The sequence below is a fragment of the Perca flavescens genome, chromosome 4 (assembly GCF_004354835.1).
Source record: "Perca flavescens isolate YP-PL-M2 chromosome 4, PFLA_1.0, whole genome shotgun sequence".
NCBI lineage: Eukaryota > Metazoa > Chordata > Actinopteri > Perciformes > Percidae > Perca > Perca flavescens.
In genome coordinates, this window is record NC_041334.1 from 32,078,988 (window position 1) to 32,098,319 (window position 19,332).

Here is a 19,332-nt window from a genome sequence, read left to right on the forward strand (position 1 = left end):
AGATGGATACAGTTAAAATGGTATTTTTGTATTGGTATGTGTAACTGAAAGCTGTTAAACCCAAAGATTTCTTTTGAATGAAAAAACTTTCCTAAAGAAGCTGAAATTGTGAAAGTTTGAATGTTTCTACGTCAAGGTATGTTTAAGTAGTAAAATTAAAACTAGCATCCAGCAGAATAAAGATATAGGAATACTAGAATATGAGTTTGCACCGCTGACTAGAATTTCTAATTTGCTTAATATCGCTTTGCCTCGTTCTCTTCCCCTTTAGGTTTTTGGGTTTCTCAACTTTGTTCTATGGGCTGGGAACATCTGGTTTGTCTTTAAGGAGACCGGTTGGCACAAGGGCACTACAAGGTTAGCAGGCGGGGCATCTGAGAAACAGTCCAACACCTTTAACCAGGAGCACTACAACCAGGGAAGCTTCGACCAGTCAGGGAGCTACAACACCCAGGGAAACCTCGGACAGCCATCTGAGTACAGCCAGGTGGGAGGGCCCACCTCCTACTCCAATCAAATGTAGCCGTGCCTTTTTCGATTCGTGAGTGGCACTTCTGCATTTAAAACAAAAGGCAATCGGGGTTATCAGAGAGAGAAAAAAATATGGTCATAAAATAAGGCATCTACGGTGTCAAGTACACCCATTGTAGATACAAAATTATTAGATATAGTCTTTTACTCCTTCTCTGTGTTGTTTGCTGAATGTTGTATTTCTTGTAGTTTGAAACTCGTAAGTGATGGCCTCTCTCTCTGTGCTTGGTAATGGACATTCACTGTTACAACTGGATGTCTTTTTCAAACTGGTTTGCACTGTTTTGGAAGTAAAAAGTGCTCTATGTTTGTATACATTTTTGTTTCGAAAATGGGGTCGACTCAGTGCATGATGTCTTACTGTACACGTGCTAATATGCTCTCTGTGAAACTAGTAAACAGTTTATCTCTGAAAGTTTACAAAGACCACATGCCCCCGAATCATTACTGAAAGTTTATTTAGATCCCTATTATAACATGTATATTCTTTTTTCTAATCTAACTGGAACTATATTTTGATATTTTGTGTTTCTCATTTAGATACATATTCAGAATTAGTGACATTTCTGTTTAATTTGTTAGAATAAATAGATTCCAACTCATGTCTGACATTGATCATGTCAGAAAGTCTAAACACTTAATTTACAAAAAAACTGTAAACTGCAAAAAAAAACACTATACAGGAATTGTGCAAGACAAAAGTACCGTATATGCAACCATTGCAGTATGATTATGTTCCCATGGTTTCCACTTCTTAGTTGCATCTGTACAGACAACATCACACTGCCGTTTCATATTTATGACGTAAAGAGGAAGATTTTCTCCCAAATTGTTTACAAGTGGCCGATCCTGCTGCAAATTGCTGTGACTGTTTTCTATGCTATCCTCAGACTACTGGGAAATTATAAACCTAAGTTATACCTCTCTAAAGCATGCCCAGAGTATTCTTTTACACTGCTAAAGCCCAGTAAAAAAGGCACATCAGTAGCAGTGATAATAGGGCTCATAATTGATATTGAGTTTTTGTTGGCTTTAAAATCCCAATTCAGTCTTGTACAAATAAAAAAAAAAAATGCAATTCATGTATAGTAATATTCAAAGGATAATTCCCGTTAGCTGTTTGATATGACTTGTGCAACCCTGTTTCTTGACCTCCAGCATGTGACTTGCATCAGTATAATGAAGCAGATTGAACATCCATGTACAGTATGTATCATAGTTGGACATCCATGATAAATGTGTACGGGTCCATATACTGCCACATGCATTTGGTTCATGAGTGTGGGTATTTTACAGGCATTCATCCTAATAAAGATGCACAAATTTGTCCATAAACGATCTGTTCTCCATGTTTCGGCTCAGATCTCTTTGTCTGCTCTGTGTGAAAAAATTTACATAAACAAGTTAGTTTCTCTAGTTGAAGGATCAGACTGTACACCTGATGTTATGCAAGAACTTTGCCCTGAAAAGTGGTTGACCCCTGACCTGTTGCCTTGGTTGGATGGTCTTTGAGGGATGCTTCTTGTTCCATAAGAGTCTGCCAGGTACAATGAGAAGCCCGCAATGACGGTGTGTCAGCTGATCTTTCTGTTGTTACCTGGGACACACGAAATAAGTAATTTACATGTCAATCAATTAAATGGGCCTTTAATATGCAAGTAGCCTACTCTGCGCCATTTTTACACACTTATTAACATTGCTCTGTATGCCTTGCATTCCTAGTAGGGCTGGGCGATATATCGATATTAAAAATATATCGATATATTTTTAAATGAGATATGGAATTAGACCATATCGCATATATCGATATAGTTCAAATGTGATCCTTGCTCCCATAGATATATACACAGATGTCGCCTTGAGGTTCTAAACATACGTCAAAACCGCCGCCATCTTGGAACAGGGGTGCGAAGCATTCAGATCAACGCTAAAGATGCCGGACTTTTGTACTGCTTAATTATGTTCGATAGAGGAAATGAAAAGAACAAACAGCAATGAATAACATTTAACAGGTGACAATGTGTTTTATGATTATGTATGCCGCCTTCGACCAGCAACCTGAGCTCCGGCGGCAGCGGGAGGCGGAGAGCTCCGTGGCCGGCCGCAGCGTCTCTTCCCCCGGGAAAAACACAGCTTTGCCTCGCTGCTGCGCCGGTCCCCGCTGATCCAAATCGGACCAGCCAAAGACAGAGTGGTGATCGGTAGGATCTTACACGTAGTCCAGGACGACCTGTATGTCGATATCGGCGGAAAGTTCCACTAAGTTTGCCGGGCGGCAGGCGGACGGAGAGAAGCTACAGCGGGGCAGCAGAGACCGTCTGCAGCTGCAGGATCTGGAGCTCAGTGCCCGTTAAAATGACACGTAACGCATAAATACATACAGAAATAAATAGTGGAGGAATGAGCCTGGACATTTCAGTCTGTTTTAAACTTCACCTTGAAGCAGAAACTCTTAGTTCAGAAGGGTGAAGTTTCCGTTTGGACTCAGATCTGTGAACCGATCATAATAAATATTCTTTGTATTAACACATTAATTAGTTTCTTTGTTTTGTAGTCGATAGTTCATCTTTTAGTTTACTTAAGTGGAAGCAGTATCAAGTGGAAGAATGGGACTATAAACCTAGGCTTACAGGCATGAGGCATTACATTTTGAACAAAGTAGATTATATTAATATCAAAAGCTTAATTGACCTTTGGAACGAATCACAAATATGGAGCTTTGATTTCAAAAAAGGTACTCCTGTTATACAGTATTTAGGTTTACATTTTATTGTTATTTGAACAGCTGAGCATTTAATCATGAACCAGGTGAAGAAACCGGTTTATTATTTATTTGATTTTGCAACTGTCTCTATGAAACTACTTGTGACATGTCATATTTGATTTTGGCTTTGACTGAACATTTGCTCTCACTTTGCGGAAAACAATATCGGGATATATATCGTATATCGATATTCAGCCAAAATATATCGGGATATGACTTTTGGTCCATATCGCCCAGCCCTAATTCCTAGTAGGCTACCCTACTGCTTCCTCCGCTGCTTCTACAGCACCCCAGCATTTCCAGTATAGCCTAATAAAAGTCAAACCATAGACTGTATTAAAGCAAAGATCCATCTATGACTATATCCATTTAAACCGTCTCGTAAAGAGCTCAACAGTGACCGCCCACTTTTTCAATGGCTCTGGTTCCCAGAAGCGATATTACGAATACATAGACAGTAGCTGTTTCTCAATGTCAAGGATCCTTCCTTGGTAGGACTAGTCCTTCCAAGGAAGGATGGGCAGAGACGCCATGCAACAGCTGTTGGTGGTCCTGAAGACGGACAGGCAGCACGGATGGGGCCCGACCCTGGAGACGCTCGTATTCCTGTTCTGGCTGGCAACCGGTTCAGCCTACCGAGTTGTCTCCAGGTTCTTCTGTATGCCTCTACCTACGGTGCACAGGTTGGTCCACAGGATGGTGGATGAGGTGGTGGCTGTTCTCCCCCATTTCGTCCACTTTCCCCGCACACAGGAGGAGCTCCAGGTGGTCGGGGATGGCTTTGGCCGGCTGGCTCATCACCGAGCATTTGACGAGGCAGCAGGGGCAGTAGGCCTAGATGGCTGCCACATCCAAATTAAATGTCCTTCGATAGCATTTATTGGCCAGGCGTCCATGTTTACGTGAGGTAATGTAACCCCATTTGTACAGGTCCTATCCCATGACCAATCGGCTATCCTAACCATAACCACTCAAGGTCAAATGCCTAACCCCAACCAATCGAGCTGCTTCGTAGGGCGGGTCTTGGCGTGGCCATAGTGGGATTCGTAATTTTGCTTCCGGGAAGTGTTTTTTCCACATTCAATTGTTTCATTGACGTTTCGAAAATTGCATATATATATATATATATATATATATATATATAGAGTTTTAAGTCTGGAACCGAGCCAACCAGTTAAGAGATGAATAGTGAGCATAAAACATTTGATCCGGCGCAAAAAAACATTTTGAAAACGGCAAAAAAGGCACAGAAACTATCAGACTTTAATGGTAGAAGCTCGCTCTAGCCGTTCGCGGTTTCGCGGGTAAGGTAAACGTTTCTATGGTAACAGCGAGTTGGATCAATCAGAGACGTTACTGTTACGCTTAAGATTGTGGGTAGTGTAGTTTTTCTCCATAAGATCGCGGATAAAACATATTTTTTTCTTGAAACAAGGTTGATTTCATACAGACTTCTAACAGGAGCAGAAACTTCTGTTTCACAACCACGTAGCTCGTGGTCAGTCTACCTCGGATGGTTTAGACCAGTGGTTCTCAAACTTTTTACAATAATTTCATTTTTGGTAGAAAAAAAAAGTGTATATAAAAAGGAACAGTACAGCGCTGTCAGAGATAGATTTACTAAACAACAGCCTTGTTACTGAAAAAACATTTAAATGCTGATGAGAAAAGGAGACAAAAACTGTAAAAAAAGACAAAACCTTGGAAAAAGATGGTAGAAAGAAGGAAGTAAGGCAAGAATAGGTCAAAAATAGTATCAAAAACAGTGACATAACTTCAATAAAAGCGAGTAATTTGTAAAAAGTAGGACAGTAGAAGGAAGGAAGGAAGGCAAGAATAGGTCCAAAGAAGGCGACACAAATGTCAAATTTTTGGTAGGAAAAAAAAAGTCTACATGAAGAAGAGGAAAAGGTAACTATTAAACAATTTGTTAAATAGCTCACGTACCCCCTGCAGTCCTCCAAAGTACCCCTAGGGGTACACGTACGTACCCACATTTGAGAAACACTGGTTTAGACAGTATGGCCGATAATCTAAATCCTTATGGAGAAAATCAATGGGATTTTAGATGTGCAGTCTCCTGTGTGACCAGGGGGCGACAGCAGTCTTTCTGATCTATGGCTCCCAGCGCTTTAAAAAAAGAAAAAAGAAAAATGTTCACCATACCGAGAGAAGAAGAACCGTTCACAACTGGGCCACGTTCAGCCCCGACAAAACGTTGCATCACGTTTTTTTTAAACTGAAACGGGGACACTCTGCCTTTTTATTACCACGTCTCTGCTGATTGGGTATCACCATAGACTGGTATCACCTGTGACTCAGCCAATAAACGAAATACACACTCACCCAACTTGAGGAAACATATCTCAAAGCCGTTGCACACCGTAGCAAAACGGTGCAAACCGTTTTGAGATTGAACGTGCCCCTAAAGTCACATACCGAAATGTCTTCCGTGTCAGAACCAGAACAGCATCCGAGCTGACATCGGTGTCTTAATACATCCATGGCTAACATCGTTCTCTAAACAGGCTACATCCATGGCTGACATGGCCACTCTACACTATCTAAACGCGTTCATCTCTGAGCGGCTGACAGCGGCGGCTGTGGAGATTTTCGGGGCGGTGGAGAAAACGTTGACAGAGTACCAGGGAGAGATCAGCCGCTCCAAGCAGGAGATAGATCAACTGAAAACACTGGTGCTCTGGCCTCAAGTCAAATTACATAGATCAGGTATATGTGGATTAAATCTCTCGACTTTCAAAACTAAGATGCAATGTCTTCATGTCACATTTAGATTTAAATTTAAAGTAAGTGTTGTTGTTGTTTTTTTGTCTCCAGTCTCGTCCCTACATGCACTCTCATGTCATTCAGCAGCTCATCGGGTCAGTGCTGTCTGCTGTGATAAGGAGGCTTCTCCTCCTGGGTGCCGCCCCCCAGATGTGAGCCTGAGCACCCTGCATATTAAAGATGAGCAAGAGAGGAGGGCTGATCAGCAAGGACCGCCCAGTAGGCAGCAGGGCGATACCACCGTGTCTCCTCAGTTTGTGAAAGGAGAAGATCTCGAGGAGCCGCCCTCAGACTTCTGCAGAACATCGGCTATTGAGCAGACAGCAGATATTAAAGCCGAGCCTGATGGCGACGAGTTAATAACATCTCCATCAGCCAGGGAGGCTGAGATCCCCTGTGGGATAAATCCAGAGTCTTCTGGACTTCAGCGAGAAGCCCTGAAAGGTGGGGAGAGGACATCCAACACAGGCTAGGAAAATTAGAGCAAAAATGTATTATTTATGTATTATTATACACTTAAAATGCTCTATATTGAGACATTTTGATTGGGTTTGTCGGGTAAGTGGCACGTCCATTTGACAATGCAAAAACTAAAACTGCATTACAATAAGAAATATTTTCATAAGGAAATTATTATTTGATATTCATGTCATCTGTGGTTGCACTGCATGCCATCAACAGCAAGGTGAAAGAAATTCCCAAATGCAACACTGGATGTTCATCTTTACTTAGGTATGAACATGCTGATACACTTACAAAAGGTGAAAGGAGTTATATGCATGTTTTTGTGTTCGACAAAAGGTATCTCGCAAAATTTAGTACATTTCCACACCTCTGTCCTTGTAGATCCGCTTGAGATCACTCATCATGGGCGGGATGGGCTTGATGGGCAGCAGTACACTGAACAAGACTGGAGCCCCAGTCAGAACCACAAGGACTCTGATCGCCCTCAGATAAAAGAGGAAAAGTTTCCATCATTTAGTCCTCAGGAAGTTACTGACCACTACTATGAACTCCCTCTTCAGTCAGAGAGCAGCTATGATGAGCCTAATTCTTCAAGTTCCAGCCACGGCCCGACTGGGAACAACAAAACATTTTACACAGCGGAGAAAAAGAGAAGAGCTGTTGTAGGAGAAGGCTGCAAACTGTCCGCACTGACAGTTCCTCAGCCCTCCTACTACTTCAGTCTAGACAATACTGCAGCTCAACGTGAATACGGAGAGAATACAGAAGCTGTGGTGAATGGAGAATGGATTAAGACCCTCACACCAGCAGGAACGAGGCAAAAGAAAAAGCACAACTCCAACTTGCGCAGTAGGAAAAGAGACAGTATTGGAGTGAAAGAAGACGTGAATGATCTGACCAGGGAGAGAAGACATACTTGTCCCATCTGCGCAAAACGTTTTAAGGAATCGGGCCATTTGAGGGATCATGTGAGAATCCACACAGGAGAGAAGCCGTTCCAGTGTAAGGAATGTGGCATGAACTTTAGACAGAGTGGGACTTTGACTTTGCACATGAGAATCCACACGGGGGAACGGCCACACCAGTGCAGCGACTGTGGTCGGCGCTTCAATCGAAAAGGCGACATGAAGACTCACAGGATGACGCACACGGGGGAAAGACCCCATCTGTGCGTGTTGTGTGGGAAAAGCTTTAAAAGGAAGAGCAACTTAAACACCCATCTGAAGCTCCATTCAGAGGACAAAATGGATTACACACAACCGTTGTGATAGTTTAAATACTGTTTGAATCATTCAGATAGTGACCATCGGGAAAACATTGATTGTCAGAGACTTTAATATAGACTGTATAATATAAGATAATTTTTATCATCCTAGCGGCAAAATTTGTGATTTGTTACGCTGGTGGGCCTCTACAAATTTAACATTGAATACATTTAAGACCATGTAAATATTAGTTTTGCACTTTCATTTTCTCACTTGGTCTAGACATGCTAATTATTGAAGCTAGGCTCTATTCATTAGATTGTGTTTTGTTTTTATTTCTAGTGAGGATGATGGCTGGCTTCATGTTATTGGCACGATGCACAAAACTGCTACAGGCCCAATGATAAAACTACATTAAAGTTAGAATATAACAAAGTACAGTAAACTTCCAACGATCAGTGAGGGGGCCTTGTTTATGTTAAAGCTTTAGTGCGTAACTTTTTGATATTAATGAACCTCCGTTAGATTCAAGCCGTTGCCAAATGAGTTGCTACAAAGCTAATTAAGACTAGCAGCTCCACACAACTCTCTCTGTCTTTTTCAGTATGGCTGTGTTCAGAAGATTGTGTCATCCGGTTAGTTTTGTGTGAAGATAATGACCTCTTCTGAAGAGTCCATCATGTTTTTTTTAATCCTCCTTGTCCTCCTTGGCTACTAGCAACTGTGTGGAGGAGGGGTGGGGGCATCTGCGCGATCACGGAAGGCTTAGGTGGACAATGTAAACGCGCCGACAATGGTGTTGTCATTACTTAGAATTACTCTTGGGGGGGGCGACAGAAACCACGCACTATAGCTTTAAGAGAAATCTTAAATCTGCACTTGAATATTTTTATATTCACAATAAAAAAATATGATACGTAATGGGAAAGTGTTGCTCGCTATCGACGAAACACTGACCAGTCTGGCTCTGGAGTTGCCTTCAGGTCTCGGTGTATTTAAAGGGGACATGTGATTTTTTTTTTTTTTTTTTTCAACTTATACAGTGTTAGACATGCATGTTAAACTTTGTCAAAGTTCCAAAGCTTGACGGGAAAGCTGAGAGAACCAGCTCCCAGACTGCTCTGTACGGTTTGAAAAAGCTTTGCTAGTGTAAAAAGATGTTTTTTTTGTTTCTTATGTTTTTGCTGTGGACGTCCTGCGTTGTTTAACCACTTTTTTTGTAAATAAAAGCACCTTCACATTTCGCAACTCAAGCCATCGTGTTATGAACTTTTTTGTTCAGATTCCCAACACATTCTTTAACAATAGGTATTGGTTAAACATGAATACATTAAAGGAGAACTCCGGGCAATTTTTACGTTAATCTTGATTGCTATATGTATATGAGCACTGTCGATAGCAAAAAAAACGAGCCGATTTCGGTGCTAGCAACACGGAGCTGCTGCAGCTAATGCAGAGAGCTCCCACTCAGCTAATAGACTAATAGTCACTAGTATGGTCATAACCACTACAGTGCTCAATTACCTATTTGTGAGGGTGAAATAAAATACAATTTTTTGCCGCGAAGGCTTGAACGGTCCTCTGGAGGACCTCCACCAGACCAGCGGGCGCTTGTTGGATTGTTGTCGGCCTCAGCAGGCAAGGGAGGCGGGGAGGAAGTAGAAGAATGCCGGTCCGGGCTGCTAGCCTGGCTAAGGAAACTACCACACAATTCGCCACTGCAGAGACTCATATTCACTAACGACAGCACACAAAATGGATATATATGCTACAAATACACATGGAACTGCTGCGTGATGATTATTAACGGAGCCTGGCTGAACACACTCACTCATCCCAGACGGCAGCTAGCAGCTAAGAGGGTAGGTGAATTTAAACAATGGCTAAGTTGCTAAATGCATCTTGTTGTCATGTAAGGGCCCTGTTCATGTTGCACAGACATTTTAATTACATTTTGTGTCTGTTAAGAGGCACAAAGGCACTCTTTATCTTATGCCCTCATAACTGCCGTTTTAGCTGAGTGGGAGTTCTCTGCATTAGCTGCAGCAGCTCCGTGTTGCTAGCACCGATTCGGCTCGGTTTTTTTGCTATTGGCAGTACTCATATACGTATAGCAATCAAGATTAACGGAAAACTTGCCCGGAGTTCTCCTTTAAGTATTGACCCGTGGCTGGGTGGGGTCTTATTCACAAAACCTTATAACAGGGCTCTCAAGTTTTGAACAGAGTTCAGAGTGAGATTTTGGCGGCAGGGGTTTGGGTGGGGACGGAGTCTGATCTGATAAATGACATAAATGTAGGCCTGTGTTCGATTGAAGAAATTCTTAGTCGACTAACACTCATTCAATTGTATCGACTAATCGATTAGTTGATTTAATCGACAGATCTGTAAATCTGAGTTTCTCTGCAAAGAGCCATGCAAAATGATGCATATATTGAATAAGATAACACCTCCTTTGCATATTTAAACACAACATTTCAGAAAACGTGTAATACAACAACAAATTGCCTTAATGAAAGTAATCAAAGTAGGTTTCACGGTGATATCTCTTAGGTAAAATGTCAACCCTTAATTCTTGTGTTTACTAGAGATGAGCTTGTACGTTTCTTGGAAATAAGTCATTCAGCATGAAAAAAGCATCAAACATGACTAATGGACTAAAGAGATCTAAGTTGACTAAGACCAAAACCACCGATTAGTTGACAAATCCACTAAGAGGGAGCAGCCCTACATAAATTCGTACAAATAATTTTTATTTTTATTAATTCAGTATGTCTTAGTGTGTGTGTGTGTGTGTGTGTGTGCGCGCGCGCAATAATTAATACTATCAATTGTCTGGATACAATATAATGAAATAGCCTAGGCCAAAGGTTTTCACAATGGAGCCCGGGAGGTTGTGCAGTAAAAATAAAAGGAAAGAAAAAACTAAAAATATTCCAAATTATTATGGGTACAGTTATAAAAGTATTATTGGTAGGCCTAAAATGGGTATCTTTATAAAAATATAAAACTGTCAGAGTAGTCCTGCAGCCGATTCAACATGTAGCTATAATAATAATAATAATAATAATAAAAGCTACCCAGTGTTTCCTCTATGTTGATTTCTGCCGCCACAGTATCAGAAATAGGGCAGACACACATCAGGGTTTCCTGTTCCTATGTACATGTAGTATATAAAGTCATAATTCCACGACTCTACAGAGCCGCGTGCTCTACTGAACTCAAGCCAACTGTCATCCGCTCTCTCTGAACTCAACTGGAACAGTGACAGGACGTCATCACTCGCCAAGTCATGGCAACCAGATAAACAACAGGGCGAGTACACCCGAGCACACCCTATGTCAATGAGTACACCCTATGTCAATGAGTACACCGAGTACACTTGTCACTCAATCTCAGGCAAAGTCACCATCAGCGACGAAAGCCGCAACTTGAAATCCGCACTCACTCAGCTTGTGCGTGGCAGGCACTAGCGGCGCCAGGTATTGATTGTAGGTGGGCCTCCAGAAAACTGGACGGGCCAATTAAAATAAGCCAAATGTATTCAGGTTCCCCCTTCATTCAGACAGCCAGACACTAATAACGTTAAGACACTACTTGCCTTGCTGGTGTGACGGTGTGGCTACGGGAGGACTTGATGGGGAGAGGGCGGCCGAGCAGGATGGTAAATCGTCACTTGTAACCGCGTTACTTAAAATGTCCTTCTCCTGCTCCTTGGAGTGTTTCTTGCTGACTTTAGATGAAAACAAGCTGCTTTGCTTCGCTTTGCGTTTCATATTATCTAGCTAATAGCTAGTCTCATTGAGCTTGCTTGAAAAGCTTGCGCACAAACGTCATTCATTTCATTGGATCACTTGCTGGTGACGACGCAGCCTGTGGGCAGGCGGGTAGAAGCCGCTGATTGGCTGAGAAGCTTTCACTCAAAGCTTTCCTCAGGCTGCTTATTGGATGAACTGCTAGATGGGTCAAAATGGGCGGGCCCGAACTTAAAATGACCAATGGTAGCGCCGCGGATGGTGGCAGGGCGTTCTGAACTCTATGGGGGACTCACTTGATTCCTCTACCTGTTCCACTCATAGACAGTATATACGGTTCCATTGTTAAAAATAGCGGCGCAACTTGGTGGGCGTTATCCTGGTAATTTCTCTGCGTGAGAGATACCAGGTGTGGCGTTGAGCGTGTGAACGGGATGAAATGCGTGTGCGTGAGACTTGAAAGCCCTGTTATAACTAGAGCAATTGTCACATGAGGAACTAATTTGTGGAATTGTATACATATACATAACACCTTGTCTAAAGCTGAACACAGCAAGAGAAACGAAAGCGACTCCGGCACACCGAGGTTGTGTGAGAAACGAAACACAGGAAAAACGAAACCAAAGTTAAGTTTTTAACTCTCATTGCAGCGAGATTCTGGCTGCAGTCCGACTCCGGCACACCGCGGTTGTGTGACAGTGCCAGGAGTGGAATTTAGCATTTTTTAATTTTCTTCTCACAAGAGACAAGAGTCATCATGAACACTCTGAACCAACAGTATGAGGAGAAGGTGCGTCCCTGCATCGACCTCATCGACTCTCTTCGCTCTCTGGGTGTAGAGGACGACTTGTCGCTGCCAGCTATCGCCGTGATTGGAGACCAAAGCTCGGGGAAGAGCTCCGTGTTGGAGGCGCTTTCAGGGGTGGCTCTGCCAAGAGGCAGTGGTAAGTCAGTAAAAAAAAAAACTCTTTGATTTTATCCTAATAGCTAAAACGTCATACCTTAATACTAGTGGGCCATCCATTCACAAAAGGGATGAAAAAGTAAACAAATATATATTATCGCATATTGATTGGGTCTGTAGTGTGAAATCATGAAAGGGTGGTCTGAGCGCAGTGGCAAACTCAAAATATGGCATAGGCTACCTGAGCTAATAGGTCATGATAAAATACCAAAAATGGCCTGCCTAGCATTGTTCCTTTAAAAACTCTGGATCTTTGTTGATTTACTCTTTTGGCACATAGCTCAACTGTCCACCAAAATAAAAAAAATAAAAACAGACTACAACAAAGAGGATGAAAGACATAAGGTATTGCCTGTAGTTACAGTAGGCCTAATATATATTAATTCAAAGCCCCAATAATCTGTTTATTAATAATTGAATTATTTTAATAATATAATGGGCTATAAATATTTTAATAATTGTAATTCATTCATTCCTTAAATTGTTCCTTTTGACACCTGAGTCAGAACTTTAACTGTGCTAAGATATTTTTTAATCATTTGATTAAAACTTGTAATGTTATGCTATCTGAGACATTTCTCCAAGTAGCCTACACTGGATTCAACTTGAACTCTTCCTCTCTTTTTCCACTCTTGTAATTCAGGCATTGTGACAAGATGTCCTCTCGAACTGAAGATGAAGAGAAAGAAAGAAGGAGAGGAGTGGTATGGAAAGATAAGCTACCAGGACTTGGAGGAAGAGATAGAAGACCCTGCTGATGTGGAGATAAAGATTCAAAAAGGTACCGTATACAATGTTCTCAAATGTCAAGATCAAAAGCCAACTATTGGAGGAAGTTAAAGGGAGTTGTATTTGCTTTTCAGCACTACCATCCTCTGTACTCATTTTACATCATGTCTTCTCTCTCCAGCTCAGGATGAATTGGCCGGGGAGGGGGCGGGGATCAGTGATGACCTCATCAGTCTGGAGATCGCCTCTCCTGATGTTCCAGACCTGACGCTCATTGACCTTCCCGGCATCGCCAGGGTGGCTGTTGAGGGACAACCAGAGAACATCGGAGACCAGGTGTGCCTGAGTAAAATATCTTTAGTATTGGACGCATTGCGATGGAAACTGGTACAAACAGTCATCGTCCTCAAAGGATGAATCGTAACGACTTTGGTGACCCCTTCAGTGCTCTAGTGTCATAAACAGGTTACATGTCCACTTGTTCAACATGTCAGTTCATGCCCCAGGAACAGAAGACTTACTTCCCTTAAAATTTGCTGTGGATATTAATGCAATTTAAATGACGAATCCCAGTCATAAGGATTTAGGCCTTGACCTTTCATTGAGTAATGCAGTTAGGCTAAAACAGGGGTTTTCAAAGTCTGACACTGTAAAAGTTATCTAATGCTGAATTATCTCACTATCAGTAGTTTCTGTTTGCACTGTTCCCATGCATCTACAGAAAACTAAAACTGGATAACTTTGATACTGAAGAAAACTTAAACAATGGGATGATTCTCATTCAAATAAAAAGTCATCATCCTCATCAGCTGATTTCTCTGTGGAAAAATACTACACAGTGGATGTGCTGGTCATGAACAGGGCTTCTTCTTTTTTGTAAATGTAACATGTAACTCTACAAAGTTGCCTTTGGAAGATATGCTGGGTTAGGTCTCTAATTTTAGATTTATTTATTTGATTATTTATTTATTTATTTGACAAAGCCACAGCCTAAACACCATACCATCACATCCAAATGAATGGGAGGACTGGCATTTTTGCCATAACGCCTGATTTGGTGTGAATGCAGCCTCACGTCAGATCAGAGAAAAACACAGTTTTATTCATTTCTTACACTTTTAATATTGCATTTTTGGTATTCGGAAAGTCTAAATACAATAGAACCCACCCTTCATATACGCTATATTGCTCTTATTAAAGCTCCATACACTACTTCAACACATGGACAAATCCAAAGCTTGACAGGCCTAACACGCCTAGGTTGTTTCTCTCCATTTTTCATCCATCCAACAATTTTGCGTGTCATGCTTATTCCAGCCTCACTGGACGGTAGCGAGATTTAGTCTTGTTAAAATGTATTTGTTCATTATTGATTGTAACAGTCCCAAACACAATGGTCAGTGTTTCCTTTAGGATTTCTTTTAGCAGTGGGGGAAGGTCTGAACACCCCCTCCCATGAAACGGAACTAACACTTTGCTGCAACACAAATATATTTATTCACCTCTATTCTCACACACACACACACACACACACACACACACACACACACACACACACACACACACACACACACACACACACACACACACACACACACACACACACAATGAGGCATATTTTCAGTTGTGATTGAACTGTATTTGTTGAGTTACGATACAGGCCAACTTTGATCTTGACATATAGGCTAAGCATTCTGTAGCAAATAACAATAAACCCACTTTTAATTACATTATTTTAATGCAGTGTAACTACTTCAGCATGTAAATAATGCACCTAAAATACAAACATTCTCCGACATGCACTCTAACAATGCAGCCCTATTTCTGATACCATAGGGGGCAGAAATGTTGCCGTGGGGCGCCGCCACAGTCAAATCAACATAGAGGAAACACTGATGGTTCTTTGATAGTTGTACAGATTGTAAGTATATAATTATACGTTGTGTTATATGAATGAATACTTTCAGATAAAGAGACTGATCCACAAGTTCATCAAAAGACAAGAAACCATCAGCTTGGTGGTTGTTCCATGCAACGTGGACATAGCAACCACAGAGGCTTTGAAGATGGCACGGGAGGTGGATCCTGATGGGGAGAGGACTTTGGGTAATTTTTAAGATTTTTAAGAAAAGTCACCTGGCTCTTTAGTAATGCATAACTTGAATGTACTGCTGTAGTTCTAAGTGGACTCTCTCTTTCCAGGTATCTTGACCAAACCCGACCTGGTGGACAAAGGCACAGAAGAGACAGTGGTTGCAACTGTCAATAATGAGGTCATCCCCCTGAAGAAGGGCTACATGATCGTCCGGTGCAGGGGTCAGAAGGACATCATGGACAAGCTGTCCCTGACTGAAGCAATTGAAAGAGAGAAAGCCTTCTTTAAAAATCATGTGCAATTCCAGTAAGTTTTTATGTTAATTTTACACAAACAATGATTTGCAGTTTTAGCGGTGGTGCAGCATTTACTCTGTAACGTTTATTTGTGCTGTAGGATCCTCTACGATGAAGGCCATGCCACTGTTCCTAAACTGGCAGAAAAACTCACCCTTGAGCTGGTGCATCATATCCAGGTAAATACTTCTTAGTGCTTTACACTATTGGTCCACCACAGATGACTTTGCCCACTTCAGTTGTTAAAGGTTTGACCCACGTGTGATTTGCAGAGATCGCTGCCCCAACTGGAAGAGCAGATAGAAAAGAAACTCAGGCAGACTCAGGCAGAGCTCGACAAATATGGCAACGGACCCCCACCTGACGCAACTGAGAGACTCGGTTTCCTCATTGATGTGAGTTTACGAGCTGACACCGATCACAGCACCTCCTCGATTTGAGCTTCTTAAAAAAACTAATTTGCCCTCTTCTTTTATCTGAACCTGTTATATTTTAGAGAGTGACCGCATTCACATATGATGCTATCAGCCTCGCCGCAGGGGAGGAGCTCAAATTTGGAGGCAGGCCTAATATCTTTGCCATACTCAGAAAAGAGTTTGCGGTATGGAAAGATGTCATAGAGCGCTCTGGAACAACATGTAAGTGCATTAACAACTTGGTCATTACATCACTTTAAAACAGTCACGTAAAGTAAACTACTGAGTAAGATAGTACAATATTGTCTAAGTTTTGCTTTAGACTGCTGTACTGACTATTGTACTAACTAAGTGTCGACCTTCTTTATGTTGAATCCCCCCCGCCCCCCGCCCCAAAATTCATCCCTATTGCAGTCAACTGGAATATTGAGAAAGAGGTGGCTCAGTATGAACGAAAGTACCGTGGAAGAGAACTGCCGGGGTTCATCAACTACAAGACCTTTGAGGGCATGGTCAAGGAGCAGATTAAACAGCTGGAAGGGCCTGCTGTCCTGAAGCTCAAGGAAGTGGCAGGCATGTCTTATCATGATGCTACAATGATCGCAGGCCATCTGAATATGCAAGGCATTTGAGTTATTATTAGATCTTGTATTGTCTAATTTGTATTTTCTCTTTTAGAAATTGTGAAGAAAGAGTTGTTTGAGTTGGCACAGAGCAGCCTTGTTGGACTTCCTAACCTCATCAAAACAGCTCAGGTATCATTTTCATTGCCCATTGCTACTGTGTACATATGACTGAACATTGTTGAATATTTACTGACAACAGTTTGTGTCCTTTTAGATGAAGATTGAAGCCATCAGAAAGGAGAGGGAGACTGCAGCCGAGTCCATGCTGAGGACTCAGTTTAAGATGGAGTTGATTGTTTACACTCAGGACAGCACATACAGCAAGAAGTTAGGGAAGCGGAAGAGGGAAGCTGATGTGACTGTCTTCAATGGCAGCACTGACAGTGTGGCCACCCTGAAGGAGATGATTAAACACCTGAAATCCTATTACCAAGTAAGTGAAATTTACATGTTGTGCATTTTATTTTTGTGTCTCACAGCATTTAATATGTCACACACTTTTTAGATGCCATATAAAGGAAGGAAAGAAAACAACATTTATTTTAATCTTCCATTGCATAGACCTACTCCTGTATTCTTCTTTGAAGGTGGCATTCAACTATATTTTATTATCAGACTAAGTCAGCTACATGGTTGAAATTGTTTTTAATTGGCAGCTAAATAACAGATAATCAGTATGCAAACAAACACATTTATATTTACCAGTTTAGGCCAATATTTTAGACATCATGTAATTTTCATTATATTAATTTTAACTTCCATTTTGCATGTAAATTTACTTAAAATAGCAATAGTATGCTTTTTATTTACTCATGTTGGCACAAGGTGGTGATAACTGTATGCTTTTTGATCTGAGCTCATTTCACATAAAAAAACAGCAACTTTGTGCACTAATTACAATTTATTTTTAAAGTGCCCCCAAAACTTTGTAAATCCCCTGACTTTTTAGACAGTGGTAGCAAAAGTTGCCCTCCAAATATTTTAAAAACATCCTACACTGACTTTATGTAATAGCAGTATAAATGGCAGTAGAAAACAATTGAATACAGACTAGTAAGCAGAGTAGATAATTTCTAACAACTTCCACTATAAACCATGTCCAACTACTGTATAATCTGAACAGAGATATGTTTGTAACATAAACAGATACAGATAGTAGCTTTGTGTCACAGCCCTTTCTCCTCTCCAAACCACAGATTGCTGGCCAGCGTCTGGCTGACCAGATCCCCCTGGTGATCCGCTACCAGATGTTGCAGGAGTCTGCCATCCAGCTGCAGAGGGAGATGCTGCAGATGCTTCAGGACAAGGAGAAAACCGAGGCCCTGCTTCAAGAGGACTCTGACATAAAAACCAAGAGAATCAACCTTCAGAATCGCCTCAAGCGCCTGTCAAAGGCCCGCATGCTGTTGACTGACTTCAGTATGAACATATACAACTTCAACACATCTCATTGCAATCCTTGAAACCAGATTGCTAATAGAAGAAGTTGCTGAATTATCACATTCTTTAAAAACAAAATCCTTTGCAGATTTTTTTTCATGTTTTTGACATTAGTCATTTATTTTATTAAGTAAACTAAAATGTTTCATAAATGATTCCAGACATACACCATATTCTCACTTTTCCATTCAATGTTCTTGTTTCCTGAATGGCATGCCACATACATACATGCATAAGGTCCAAAACAGAAAGAGAAAAAAAAGTGTGTTATTGTGGGTTTTTTTGTAGGGTTTTCTCATTATGGGTTTTCTTGAGTAGTAGAGTTTCATTTTGGGCTTTTTTGAACTGACATCCTGCATGAAACCACAAAAGCTGCTTCTCAATCGGTCTGTCACAGACATGTTTGCACCGAGTACACCATTTACGTATTCAGCTTCACCGACTGTGTTGTCCATTGACGACCATTGACGTGTCCTAGTGAGCCATCATGCCAGGAGGGTTCAACACGTTGGAGGTAGATGTACGTACTCTTTTAAAGTATTTCCCCGCAATAACTTTATTTAACATGATTTAACAACAGAGAATAGCATTAACGTAATATTAGGTAATAGCCTGATGGCCAATCCCAAACACATACTTTATATATTATTCATTTGAGTGTGTGAGGTGTGAAAGAAACACTTAGTTAAGTTAGCTAATAAAGTTAAACAGGTTGATTAGTTCAGTGTTAATGATGTCAGCTGTTAGCCCGTTGGACATGTGAGTCCAAAACTGTAAAAACGTGTCATAGATTGTAATGTAAACATAACCTACTCAAATAAAACTGAAAACATACTTAACCTCTCTTGTGTTGCCAATGCTACACATACTGTCTTGATAATGCATAAAATAAAAAATTCACCTCGTCCTGCTTTTTTTTTTTTTACATGTTGCTGAGGTTAAAATGCTATCATTGGTTAAATGCCTTTACAATAACACTGAAGATAAAGTTATATTTGCCCAGCATTACTAAAACATTACACTATCTGTGTGGCTTAGGGCGTGAGTGTTTTTTTTTCACAGTCTTATACTTCAACAGTTTTACGACACGCTGAGACTTTATTGACTTGCAAAATTATCTTTTAATTGACGAACATATGTGTAATTTATGGCTGAATTCAAATGAGATCAAATAATTATTGGTCTCTCGCCACTGATTACTTAGGCCTACATTGTTTTTACAAAACAAGGTTCCATGGTGGTCAAATAAATAAATAGGC

The 19,332-nt window shown here is 41.1% G+C and overlaps 3 protein-coding genes and 1 long non-coding RNA gene across 5 annotated transcripts in view; 3 read left to right on the plus strand and 1 right to left on the minus strand.

The window, feature by feature from the left end:
• synpra (synaptoporin a) overlaps positions 1 to 1,866 on the plus strand; it is a 23,490-nt gene extending 21,624 nt beyond the window's left edge. The window contains exon 6 of the mRNA XM_028575854.1: positions 272 to 1,866. Within this exon, the coding sequence (XP_028431655.1) occupies positions 272 to 523 (252 nt within the window). The 3' untranslated portion in view covers positions 524 to 1,866. The remainder of the gene's footprint in view (positions 1 to 271) is intronic.
• On the minus strand, positions 975 to 6,211 carry LOC114554189 (uncharacterized). 2 transcript variants are annotated; one of them, XR_003692395.1, is made up of 3 exons: positions 5,735 to 6,211; positions 2,017 to 2,128; positions 975 to 1,908 (listed from the first exon to the last, which is right to left on the minus strand). It is a non-coding gene; the product is annotated as an uncharacterized LOC114554189 (long non-coding RNA). The 2 variants fall into 2 exon arrangements; XR_003692396.1 differs by lacking the exon at positions 5,735 to 6,211 and adding an exon at positions 5,243 to 5,537.
• On the plus strand, positions 5,549 to 8,295 carry LOC114554186 (zinc finger protein 90). Its single transcript, XM_028575852.1, has 3 exons — positions 5,549 to 6,025; positions 6,134 to 6,526; positions 6,929 to 8,295. Exons 1-3 carry the CDS (start codon positions 5,833 to 5,835, stop codon positions 7,813 to 7,815), a joined length of 1,473 nt encoding a protein of 490 aa, XP_028431653.1. The 5' UTR covers positions 5,549 to 5,832; the 3' UTR covers positions 7,816 to 8,295.
• A 3,510-nt stretch (positions 8,296 to 11,805) lies between these two features.
• On the plus strand, positions 11,806 to 18,980 carry LOC114553617 (interferon-induced GTP-binding protein Mx). The gene is made up of 12 exons (XM_028574871.1): positions 11,806 to 12,451; positions 13,115 to 13,252; positions 13,382 to 13,536; positions 15,168 to 15,306; positions 15,403 to 15,601; positions 15,692 to 15,770; positions 15,864 to 15,986; positions 16,088 to 16,229; positions 16,422 to 16,580; positions 16,686 to 16,762; positions 16,848 to 17,066; positions 17,830 to 18,980. Exons 1-12 carry the CDS (start codon positions 12,265 to 12,267, stop codon positions 18,094 to 18,096), a joined length of 1,884 nt encoding a protein of 627 aa, XP_028430672.1. The 5' UTR covers positions 11,806 to 12,264; the 3' UTR covers positions 18,097 to 18,980.
• Positions 18,981 to 19,332: the final 352 nt, after the last annotated feature.